The 13,597-nt window shown below is 36.8% G+C and overlaps 1 protein-coding gene across 1 annotated transcript in view; it reads right to left on the bottom strand.

Moving 5' to 3' along the window:
• Slc44a5 (solute carrier family 44 member 5) overlaps positions 1-13,597 on the bottom strand; it is a 282,321-nt gene that overhangs the window by 49,578 nt on the left and 219,146 nt on the right. Inside the window, exon 5 of the mRNA XM_042685519.1 lies at positions 537-621. Within this exon, the coding sequence (XP_042541453.1) occupies positions 537-621 (85 nt within the window). The remainder of the gene's footprint in view (positions 1-536; positions 622-13,597) is intronic.

Raw genomic sequence — 13,597 nt, 5'->3', positions numbered from 1 at the left:
AGTGCTGTCCTGAGCTTTTGTGCTCAAGACTAACACTCTACTACTTGAGCCACAGCTCAACTTCCAACTTTTTTGGTAGTTAAATGAAGATAAGATTCTCATGTGCTTTACTACTGCGGCTGGCTTTGAACTATGATCCTCAATTTCAGCTTCCTGAGTAGCTAGGATTACAAGTGTGAGCCACCCATGTCCAATTTGGCTTTTGTGTTTTTGAAACAAGATCTCTCTTCTCTCTTTTCCTAGAGTGGCCCTGAACTCACAACTTGTGTTTCCTCTCAAGTTGATGAGTTTCTAGACAGCTATCACCACTCTGTTCAAAATTATACGTTTTACTAATACAGTGCTACATAACAATGGCACCATATTTAAAGTCCTATAGTATGACACTTGCAAATTGCTTATAGCTACCTGTAGGAAAAGACAGAGGTAAAGCCTCTGTCATGAATTTTAGTCTTCTTAAGAAGTCCAGTGAGATTAATGTGAGTGACTCCAGTTCAGACAGTAAAATCACACAAAGTAAACGTGGCCATACTCACTCATTGGGAGTGCCCTTCTGGCCACAGAAGTGGCCCTGGCTGTCTGTAGGATAAGCCACTCTTCTGGGATCTCCATGTACCCAGGCTGCAAGAACAAGAAAGGACAAAAATTCATCAGTAATATCTGGCTGAAGGCAGTCTGGTTTGAGATAGTAACACGCTAACCTCCCTCCTCAGTCACAGAAGATTATTGATTTTTTCAAGGAGTAATTTCTTAATGAAAAGTAAAATAAAATATGGATGAATCAGTCAGAAAGCATATTTTTCTTATTCTCTCAGGCTCTTCTGGATTGTAGCCAAAACATGAGGTAATGCACTTCGGAAATGACATTTATTAAAATGTGAATTAGAGGGCATACTATGAAAGCTTGCCTGGAGAGCAGATATCTTTTCTAGGGCTCAAAACAACTTCATGGCCAAGCTAATAAATTTACAGTAAACAACATGATGTATTACTTTCACGTTCTAAGTGAAAACCATTTAAAAGCGACCATTTAAAAATGAAATAGTATGGCCCACTTCAAATTGGCTGGTCCTTTATGATTTCATGTGACATTACAAGGGTGAAAAAGGCACCACAGATGTAATATATAACAAAGATTTGATAGACTTTTCTCTAATAATCTCAAGGCTTAATATACATATGAAGTATTCTCATTTGGACTTTATTGTATTTCCTGTAAGGATCCTGGGGCTCTATCATAAACAAACTCATCACCTCAATATACCCCATCTTTTTATTCTACAAGAATTAAAATCTTGAGTTGTAGTTAGACTACAAAATAACAGAAAGTAATAGCGATATCAGCTAATATCAGCTAAATTAGGTAAAACTCCCCAATTGTAGCTAAAAAACTTTGAATTCTCAAGTTTGGTTAATAGAGTTCTTAAAAATCTAAGAAAGATATTAATCATGCAGTGTTTTCCTCCCTGTATGGAAAACATGTATCTTTTCTTTTTCTTTTTTTTTATTGTGAAAATACTGTACAGAGGGGTTACAATTACATGGGCAAGATAATGAGTACATTTCTTATCAAGCATTGTAGCCTCCTCCTTTGTTTCCCCTTCCCATCCCTTCCCATCCGCCCCGCCCCCCCCCCCCCACCAAAGTTGTAAAGTTCGTTTTCAACATAACGACTTGTACATCTCATTGTTGCAATGGGTCCACCTGTATCCCTATTTAAACGATTTGTTTTTTCCCCTTCCCCTCCACAAATTATACTGCCATCAAATACAGTGAAAGCAGGGGTTATACTGTGGGGGAGGGACAAACAAAACAATAAAGAAATAATCTTATAAATGTGTTAGAAACAATCGCATGAAAGAAAAAAAAACATTTGAGTACATATCTTAGGGTTCATTTCCCTAACATCAACTTATCTGACCTTTTCTGCTTGACTCAGACATATACTAGTTATTGCAAATAAGGGAAACCATGGGACCTATGTTTCTTTGGGCTTGGCTTACTTCACTTAATATAAATTTTTCCAAGTTTTCCCATTTCCTAACAAATGGGGCAATGTTGTTCTTTCTGATGGAGGCATAGAATTCCATTGTGTATATATACCACATTTTCTTGATCCATTCATCTACTGAGGGGCATCTGGGTTGGTTCCATATCTTAGCTATAGTAAATAGTGCTGCAATAAACATAGTCTTGCTGGTAGCTTTAGTGTGGTCTTCTTTGTAAACATTTGGGTAAATGCCCAAAAGTGGGATTGCTGGGTCATAGGGGAGCTCTATGTGGAGGGAAAACATATATCTTTGTCCTCTGCTTCCTTGAACATTTTCCCAGCTATCTTCATATCTACATATATTAGATTTGTCAATTCACATTATAATTCAACCACCTTTATGCATGTAGCTTGTGTAGCTTGGGGTGATTTAAAAGAAATCAATTTTGAGTTTTAATATGGAAGAGGAACTTTTCTCGATATTTTTCATCAAACCAAATATTTCTGTTCAGTGCCTAAGTACCCAGAAAGGTCTCCTTTGTGTAATTCTCTCTCCAGGGTCATAGAGGCCACATCCTGTTCATTTTCTCAAACTTTCTTATGGAATGAGAGTCATTTGGGTAGCTCTTTACTGCCATATCTTCTGGTCTTTATTTCCAAGAATAAAGAAAATGAGCTATAAAAAAAGTATTTAAGTGACATCCTACTGTCATTTTACATTTTTTATTATGTTTAAGGAGTTGTGTGAAGTGGTTTCAATCCAACATGTCAGTTTATGACTGCAATGCATCTTGATCATTGTTACCCTGGACAGTGTAACAAATTGTTTCTGTATCTTAATTTTGTCAAATGTTGGCTAAATCCAAAAGAAAGATCAAATTTTCTCTGATTCTACTTTCAATAATATACTTACTATAGTTTTATCCTAAAATGTTCTATCCTCTGTCTAATTATTAGCTCAGAAGTAGCCCCTGGGATTACTTATTATCTGTAATCCTGAACAAAATATTTGAGTTTTAGATTCCTAATTTGTTAAGAAAATGGAAATGACAATGCCCCAACCCATAAAAATGTTGAGAATATGAAAGAAGATAATGCAAGTAGAAGACCTAACGTGATATTTGGTGTCCAATATGGAGATAGTGGTATTAGTACTGACTTTTTCTTGGTTCCCCCAAAAATCTGAGATAAGGATTTTGATGTGGGTAGTTTATGTGGGAAGAAGCTCTAAGAAACTTAAATTAGTGTAAGGGAAGTGGCTCAGGGAAAGCATTAAGGTCTATAATGGATGTGTTAATGAACAGAATAGTGTGATGGGCAATTGTGGTTGCCCCTAGAAACTTGTATAGAACTATAGAGAGCATGTATGTCAGCAAGCACTGAGAATTTGTCCACCATAACTGCAAACAAACTTAGTTTTGTTTTGAGGGAGGGGGGGCTTGGTACCAGCAACATCCTCTCCTAGGTTTCTCCCTGGCCCTTTCTGTTTTAAATCATCAATTAATTAATTAGAGAATTTACTAAGTAATCACTATCTGTCTTGTACTAGGAGTTCACATCAGTACATATTTATGTTGGAGTTCTCAAGAACAAGATGAAAAGAACAGAATAAAGCTTTTGACCTCAAACTTGAAAAGGACTTTGAAAAAAATTAGGGTTTGGGCATGGAGCAGAAATAATCTATTAATAAGAGCTTCCATATATCACTTATAACATGTCTTGGGCTGTGCTATGTTTATCATACCCATTGTCTCATCTGACTCATGAGTCTTACAGTAACACTCAGACGTAGGGATTATTTTTACCTAAACTCTATCTATTAGATGACTTTATTTCCCCATATCACACAGCTTTTAAATGATCAAATTAGAGCTTTTTTATTAGGTTTGTTGCTCTCTACGGCCCATGATTTTAACCACTAGAGTATAGTGGCAATAATTCTGGCTGCTTAGGATAGATTAGGTATGAGGTTGTTAACAGTGAGTGTTATGGAGATATCTTCCCAAAAGGCACTTACTTGTGTTCAAAGTTTTGGACCTAATGCAGCATTTTCAAAGGTTGGTCATGAGATCTCTAACCTAATCACTGAATTAACACACAAGTATATTATTAATTTGATGGCATTATTGGGAAGTGATGGAAACTTTTGGTGGTGATGTCCAGTTGAAGGAAGTAGCTCACTTCTCAGTGTTACTGGGGGCTATGTCCTTGTTCCTTCTTTCTGTTTCTTTTCCACCAGTGTGCTACTTTGCTTCACTATACATTCCCTGCCATGATGTTCAACCTCACTCAGAACCAAAGCAATACAGCCAGCCAACCATGGACTAAAACTAAAACTTAAAGCTGTCACAGCATCACAAAAGCCATCACAGTGAAAAACAAGAAGTGAAATGATGGTCAGTAAAAGGATGGATACACAATATAGGAAAAGAGATGGCACAGGCAATTTTGGAGCCTTTGTTATTCGAGGAAAAGAGGTTTATACTTGGAGGGGTAGGGAGTATGGCTCAGGAGGGATCTGGGGACAAAAGAGAAGATGAAGGTAGAGGTGTCAAGGAAAGAATTCTTCTTGATGTTCTAGATTTATGTTGTGGCAGGCCAGTGACCATGTTTACTGAGCTGAGCTGTCCTTACACTCTCTATCTCAAGCACAGAAGCTGCCTTACAGATGGTGTGTGTTTGAGCATCATTATTTTGAGCTACAAGCTGCAAAAAAGAGGAGGAAAAAGAGATGTACAGTCATTTTTGACCCTGTTCATAAAGCAGGGTAGTTCTTACATTTTACTCTCTTAGTGAAATTTCTCTATTCATGGAATATCTGAAAGTATGTCATCCAATATAACAGCTACTAGCCACCTGTCTACTAAGCACTAGGAATGGCTTGTTAGAAATGAAGCATATCCATCAAACTGAAGAGTTTCTGCATGGCAAAAGACATTGCTAGCAAGATAAATAGAAAGCTGACAGAATAAGAGACGGTCTATGCATCACACAAGGCCTCATATCTAGAATATACTTAGAGATCAAAAACTTAAACCTCCCAAAAACAAATCCTCAAAGAAACAACAACCCCGTTAATAAGTGGTCTGAAGACTTAAAGATAGACTTCCAATAGACACAAGAAGAAATACTCAACATCTCTGTCTATAAAAGAAATGCAAATTAAAACAACATGGAGATTCTACCCCACCTCAGTTAGAATGGCAATTATTAAGAAAACTAATAATAACAGAAACTGCCAGGGATGTGGCAGGAAACATTACTAAACTGTTGGTGGGAATGTAAACTTGTTCAACTGCTCTGGAAAGCAGTATTGAGGTTCCTCAAAAGGCTAAACATAGAGCTTCCCTGTGACACAGCAATCCCACTTCTGGACATTTACCCAAATGACCACAAACCAGCCTGCACTAAAACCACCAGCACAACCATGTTCATGGCAGTATTATTTACCATAGCTAAGATATGGAACCAACCCAGATGCCCCTCAGTGGAGGAATGGATCAAGAAAATTTGATATATATACACAATTCTATGCTTCCATCAGAAAGAATGGCATTGCTCCCATTTGTAAGGAAATGGAAAGACATGGAAAAAATTATATTAAGCAAAGTAAGCCAGACCCAAAGAAACATAGGCTTCATGGTTTCCTTCATTTGTAATAACTAAAATGTGCATGGGATATCCTTAGGAGATGATCACAATGGCTCAATAGCTATGTGTATATGACTATATAAAATGATGCTTATTGAAATGAACTCCAAGAAATGGAAACAAGGGTTTTTCTTTTTTTAAAAAAAATGTACTGTTTGCAGTTATTTTTTTCTTCTTTCTTTTTTCCCCTTTGGTTTATCCCCAAATGTCACTGTTTTCTATTTCTGTACCCTTTGTCTTGTGTATATGTTTGTCTGATTTGGGGACAGGAAAGGGAATCACAGAAACAGTAGAACAAAGTGTGAATCAATTCAGCAGTGAAACTCACTAGACACTATGTTGGAAAGGAACTTCATAACTTGAGGGGAGGGGAGTCAGAAGGAGGAAAAGTGGGGGAAAACGAGGGATGAGTTAACACTGTTCAAAAAGATGTACTCATTACTTTACTTATGTAACTGTAACTCCTCTGTACATCACCTTTGTAATAAAATTTAAATTAAACAGTAAACCACAAGCCGAGTGCCGGTGGCTCACGCCTGTAATCCTAGCTACTCTCAGGAGGCTGAGATCTGAGAATTGAGGTTCAAAGCCAGCCTGGGCAGGAAAGTCCATGAAACTCTTTTTTTTTATTGTGAAAATACCCTACAGAGGGGTTACAATTACATGGGCAAGTTAATGAGTACATTTCTTATCAAGCATTGTAGCCTCCTCCTTTGTTTCTCCTTCCTGTCCCTTCCCATCTCGCTCCCCACCAAAGTTCGTTTTTCAACATAACGTCTTGTACATCTCATTGTGGCAATGGGTCCCCCTGTATCCCTATTTAAACGATTTGTTTTTTCCCTTCCCCTCCACAAATTATACCAACATCAAATACAGTGAAAATAGGGGTTATACCATGGGGGAGGGACATACAAAGCAACAAAGAAATCATCTTATAAATATGTTAGAAACAATAGCAAGAAAGAAAACACATTTGAATCCTTATCTTGGGTTCAGTTCACCTAACATCACTTATCTGACCGTTTCTGCTTGTCTCAGACATATACTAGTTATTGCAAATAAAGGAAACCATGGGACCTATGTTTCTTTGGGCTTGGCTTACTTCACTTAATATAATTTTTTCCAAGTCCTTCCATTTCCTAACAAATGGGGCAATGTCAGTCTTTCTGATGGAGGCATACAATTCCATTGTGTATATTTATCACATTTTCTTGATCCAGTCATTTACTGAGGGCCATCTGGGTTGGTTTCATATCCTAGCTATGGTAAATAATGCTGCAATAAACATAGTTGTGTTGGTAGCTTTAGAATGGTCTTGTTTGTGATCATTTGAGCCCAACTCTTATCTCCCATAAGCCATAAGAAAACCAAAAGTGGCGCCGTAGCTCAAGTGGTAGAGCGCTAGCCTTGAGCTGAAGGAGCTGAGGGACAGCACTCAGGCCGAGTTTAAGGCCCATGACTGACAAAAAACAAAAACAAAAACAACAACAACAACAAAAACACAAGACTTAATGTAAAAACGCTATGAACAAAAAGTACATCTTCATAATTTTATATTGACTACATTTGAAGTGACAAAAAGCATTATTAAAGATTAACATTACATGTTGTTGTTCATATTACGTTTTTCTAGACAGATAAGGCTGTTCAAAACATTTCTCTCACAGAATGATTTAATGTCAAAGACTTGATAATGTAAGTAACTGTAATGGCATCACCAGTTTGTAGAACAGTTTTTCTCAAGGCAATCATACATAACACATCTTTTTTATTTTTTTTATTTTGGTGGTACTGGGGAGCAGACCTCGGACTACCACTGAGCTATCACATCATTTTCCCCTTTTTGAAAAAATTAGTTCTATAATGAGAATTTCATTGTTGCCTTTCTATGCACATACACACACATTAGCAATGTATTCCAATCATTTTCACGCCCTCTCTCACTGTCTGCCTTCCTTTTCCTTCCCAAAATAGCTTCAATAGGTTTCAGTTTTCTTTCTTTCTTTTTCTTGGGGGGGTCGGTCATGGGGCTTGAACTCTGGGCCTAAGCACTGTCCCTCAGCTCTTCAGCTCAAGACTAGCTCTCTACCACTTGAGCTACAGCGCCACTTCTGGCTTTCTGGTGGTTTATTGGAGATAAGCGTTTCACAATTTTCCTGCTGGCTTTGAACTGTGATCTTCAGATCTCAACCTCCTGAGTAGCTAGGATTACAGGCATGAACCACTGGCACCCAGCTTTCAGTTTTCTATTTTCATAGCTGCAAGTAATCTACTTAGAATGTACCAAACCTCATTCATTCTCCTTCTTAGCCCAACCCCTGGTCACAAATCCCCCATCCCCAACCCTCTATTGATCAACAGGTTTCATTGTTATGTTAACATTTTTATGGCAAATATTTACCAGTGTCCCATTTTATAATGTCCCATTAATGACTGTTATTTAAAATAAGTTACTAATAATACAACATATCTGTTTTTCTTAAGAGTCAATATAATTAACATTTTTAATATAGAAATCCAGTTAATGATTAATGATTATCAACAACAGTATGCAAAAATTCAGCTATGCCTAATCTAGAAGACAGAGTAAACTAATCAGGTACTCCCCCCAATAGGTAGAATCATAACAAATATCACAAAGTTAATTAGAAGATGTATCTTATAAAAACCTCAAATATCACAAGTGATGTTTTCTAAGTAACAAGCTTTGCTCACAAAAAAAGCACAGTCCTCTTCTAGTTTCTCTTGGTATTCATTAAAGTCATGCACAAATAACTTTTATAATTTTATTTTACTTTTTCTGCCAATACTAGGGTGTGAACTCAGGGCCTAGGCTCTATCTATACATGAGCTTTTTTGTTTTTTTGCTCAAGGGTAGTGCTCTACCACTTGAATCACAGTTCCAATTCTAACTCTTGGTGGTTAATTGGAGATAGAATCTTTCACTGACTTTCCTGACTGAGCTGGCTTTGAACCTCTATCCTCACATCTTAGTGCCACTAGTGCGCCACACTTCTGTAATTTTAAAACAGAAATACCATTTTTTTTCAAATATTTAAATCATCAGTGAGACATAGGTAAGTCAGACAGGAAGCACAGTCAGTCACTTTTTTGCTAAGCTGTTCTAAATATTATAAGCTGTCTTCCTTGGCTCTGACCCATTATATGTCAATAGAACCCCACCCAAACACCATGACCAAGCAAACCTCAATATAAATTTTCTGAGATTTTCCCTAGGCATTAATGGTACTGTAGCTTAAAGCCACTGGAAAGAGGTATAGTCACGCTCTTCAAAAATAAGGAGAGAGAGAGAGAAAAGAGAGAGATTCCACATTGTTTTTTTTTTCTCTCCCAGATGGCTATCATGGAGGTTTTGCTATCCACAAATTTCATTTACTTTGATTCAGCTGATCACCATCTATAGTGGCTTTCAAATATATGGGTTACTTGATATTTCTTCTTCAAAAGTGGTCATTAATCTCTCACTCTTTGAATATGAACTGTACTTGCTCACTTGCTTCAAATGAATAGGAAGGAGCAGAAATGACATCCAGTGACTTGTAAGAGTGGACAGTAAAGACATTACAGCTTTCTCTTTGTTCTTTTTCTTTCTTTCATCATTAACTGTAGGGAAAGCCAACTGACATGCCATGAGGATATTCAGACAGTCCTACAGGAGAGCCATGATTGATGGCTGTCTGATCTGAAGTTTATTGGCCAGACCCATATGAGTGAACCATTCTAAGGGCAAATCCTCCACCTTAGTCAGCCTTCAGTTAACTGCAGCCTTGGCTCACATCTTGAACACAACTTCACGGAGAACTATACGTCCAACCTGCTCTCAAATTCCTGACCACACGAATTGCAAAGAAAGTATTTCTTAATGTCCCAGTTTGAAAGTCATTTGTTATGTAGAAATTGATAACTACTCGTTATATACCTTGATTAGTATCTTTTTTGTACTTGAACCAAGTAGTTAATCTTTCTCTTTCTCAACTTAAATATTCATAATTATTATAAAACTAATATTTTCCATTTTATTTTTTTTGTTGTACCTTAAACTTAGTTACAATTGCTAGGATTTTTATATATTTTTGTCTTTTACCAAGTGATTTAACACATGTAATCCTCAACTTAACTTGAAGTATTCCTTAGGGCCTAACCTGTTATATAGTATCTGCTATCTATTTTCACTTGTTCCTGAGATAAAGTTAACTTTAAAAAATTTTGTCTTAGGATTGTAGTTAGAGCATTCGGCACTGAGCAAAGCACCAGGCTAAAAAAAAAATCCCTTTATAATATATTTCTAGTCTAGCATATTGTCAGACTCTCATTTATTTATTTATATTGAATATCTATCATATTTTTATTCATTTCTCATTCCCTAAAAGAGCCATACTTTATGATGGGTATCTGCAGACTCAGGATATTGAAATAACACACCTTATAAAACTCTAATGACCATAGCATGGTACTATTTCTTAGCATATTCTTAAGGACAATATAAATCATCCTGATTGGCCTGTGTGAAGTCTAATGTTCATAAACAATCATTGACAATGCTGCCAACTGACCTGGTAACAACACTGCAGTGTTTATGATCTTTGTTTGCTTTTGCTTATTTAAGCCCAACTCAGTATGGAATAACAGGGTAGTGAAAGAAAGGAGTGACAGGAAGTGTTCAGAAAATGTCATAGTAACCATGCCAGTAACTTTCATTATTTAAGGAACTTTCATTCCTCTTCTTGCTAAACTAAAAGCAGTAGACCTTAGTGGTCAAGACCACAAGCTCTAGAATTTTATCTCCTGGGTTATGATAGCGAATAAAATGAAATAACAAAGTTACATAATACAGATTGGATAGGTCATCCTATTCCCTTGATTTTGTTTTAGAAATAACTTTAATAGGTCACTTAAAGTGAAGCTGATATATACTACATACACATGCATGCAAAGGAATAAGAGAAAAAAGATCATTTGTAAATCTTGTTGGGGAAATTCACAGTAAATAACTAAAGGTTGGTAAGAGATGGGTGCAAACTTTAATCATGCAAATTACCTCTTCACTCATATCAAGGAAATATACGCCACTGCATTACTAGGAGAAAGTATTATTATCTAACATTATCTCTCATTTTCAAACATTTACAGAACATGTTCCTGTTGTGTTCTAGGGCTGTGTCAAGAAGTCACAGCCATTAAAAACCCTCTGTCAAGGAGAAAATGTGATTAGACCAACCACTTGCACTGACACTTAAAAATTAACTGCAAATCTGTTTGGGGCTGCTAAGGCATTCCCCAAACACTTGCTGGTTGGGAATGTTGGCTTTCACATCACTATTCTGTATCCCTTAAAGGTACATTTTAACTGTTTTAGCATGTGAGGAACAGGCCTGCCAAATTGTGCTTATGGCTTTTTAACGCAAGCAATTTACAAATGCAATGAAGCAGATAATAGGACACATGATACCGAATTTGAAAATCTGTGTTGATGACACTGCTGCTTATAGAACCATTTTGGAAGCTGCCCCGCATCCAGTTGCCTAGATAAGAAAAAAATGTTGTTTGTCATTTCACAGGTGGCCCCTTCCAGCCAATGGTGAGCTTAGGGTCGTGTCCTTAAACATAAATTAGTTCTCCCAGGCTGAACACCATGTCAAATCATCTGCAATGCATACATGGAACAGGACATAACAGACAGTCAAAATTTCACTCAGTACTAAAATATCCGCTCAAATTACAGTCAAATATGAGATGTTTCCTTTAGACCCAATACTTCAAAACATAAGGCAGCCCAAGTTCCATAATTTAATTTGTCAATATTTACTTATAAGTAAAGGGTGGTTATCTTATTTAGATACAATATACTTTTCATTAAATTTATAGAGTAATGTTTTAAATAATAGAACTAGAAAATTTTTACATTTAAAAAATTGAGGGGGAAATGATTTTACTTTGTCTTATTTACTTATTTTTGTTTGTTTTTTGAGGGCTTAGTTTTTCCTTTTTATTACATATGTGTCTCAGTACCCCAAGTTTGTCATTCTGCCTCAACTTCCTGATTGCTGATAATTACAGGTGCAAAACAGCCAATATTAAAACAAAATTTTGAAGTAGTAATCTGATGTAGGTAGATTTATTTTTGTTCCAAATAGACAGAAGGTATGTGAATTCCTATAATATATTACTTCTATCGCTAGTCATTCTATAGTTCATTTGAGTGGCCTGTCTCAGTTTCAAAACATGGGTTTTCTCCTTTCATCCTATCCCTTGGGACAGGGAAAGACCAATTTGCTTCAAGAGAAGAAAAAAAACAAGGCCTTAGACATTTCTCCCTATGATTTTCGCTTAGGAGAGAATAGATTGATCCCTCAGGTCTGTTTGTCAAAATGAAATTAAAATACTCTCCAAGACAACTAACATGTTATGAAGACTGGATATTTGGGCTGGTTCTGAGAGAGCAGAAAGCCATCTTCCGTACAGCTACTCCATGCCTAATATGCATTGGGAAGCAATTGCTAAGCATTGTTTAAAGACTTAAAAAATGGCATAATCAGCCAGGCACTGGGTGGCTCATACCTGTAATCCTAACTACTCAGGAGGCTGATCTAAGGATCGAGGTTCAAAGCCAGCCCCGGCAGGAAAGTCCGTGAGAGTCTTTCCAATAAGCCACCAGAAAACTGCAAGTGGCACTATAGCTCAAGTGCTAGAGAGCTTGCCTTGAGCTGAAGAGCTGAGAGACAATACTCTGGCCCAGAGTTCAAGCCCCATGACCAACAACAACAACAACAACTACTACAAAACATAATCTTTAATCCTGATACAGGAAGCCAACACAATAGTAAACAGTTCAGAAGATCAATGATTCCACAGGGTAAAATGCTCAAGGACATTATAAAGTCTCTCTTCATATAGAAATTAGAAATATGATAGATCCCTCCCTGGTGTCTTGGGACAGTTCAGGTCAGAAAGAGTATTATAAGATGGATTTCCTTAAGTAATGAATGGAAAAGCAGATATATGATTTTGTTATTGCTCCTAGAAATATAAGGTCAAATTTGACCACACTGTATTATTAATAGAAGTACTTTATTTTCTACTTCATTCTACAAAGTATTTAGGCAGAATTATACTTAATCCTTCAAATTGATCTATAAATTACTTGCTCATGGAAATCTTTTACTGGTCTGCTCTAGCATCCTTTATTTATCTACCCTAGGAAGCACTCACCAGCTTGACCAGACTCAAAGAGAAAGGGGCACAGGTTCTACCTATAGATTGAGAGAAATGACAAAGAATTTTCTGCATTATGGTAAAAGTTCCATAATCCTCAATTTGGTCATAAGTTTTCTTCCATTCCTTCCAAATACAAATATTCCTTTTAAATGCTAAGAAGCCACCTTTAGTTATGGCATCAGATTCTGGCTCAAGGCCCAGATCTCATTACTGGTATTAGCGTAGATGTGGAAGAGACTCTTAGGGTTGGTTCCTCTCCTAAGGATGATCCCTTCAGCTGTACCACTGAATTAATTGAGTATCTTTAGTACTTCCCACCTCACTGTAAAAGATAGTGTTGCCAAACTTTGCACTGCAACGAATCAACATGCCTTTCCCTCTTTCTTGCAATTACAGTTTCCCTCACATTCTCACAAAATTCCAAGATCTAAGGGCCTCTAAGTCTTTAAACAAATGTCTAAATGTTAGGTCTTGCTAAGCCAGAAATACTACTTCTATGAACTAAATTTTGTTCTGCTTATCAATTGTTGCTCACAGATTTTGCTCACAATGTAGGGATCAGGAATCTTTGGACAGGAATTATAGCTCTCCCTTGAGGTCTCTCACGCAGTCAAATGTTCATTCATCTTTCCAATAGAGCTAATTAACTCCTGGGAATCCAGCTGAGCCCCTTGTCTAGGAACCCTATAAAGAGGTTTCTCCATTAGGTTTGGGCTTTGC

The sequence above is a fragment of the Dipodomys spectabilis genome, unplaced genomic scaffold (assembly GCF_019054845.1).
Source record: "Dipodomys spectabilis isolate Male_0828 unplaced genomic scaffold, ASM1905484v1 ptg000002l, whole genome shotgun sequence".
Lineage (NCBI taxonomy): Eukaryota > Metazoa > Chordata > Mammalia > Rodentia > Heteromyidae > Dipodomys > Dipodomys spectabilis.
Note: the sequence above shows the minus strand (reverse complement) of the source record. Positions and strands in the feature narration are given on the sequence as shown.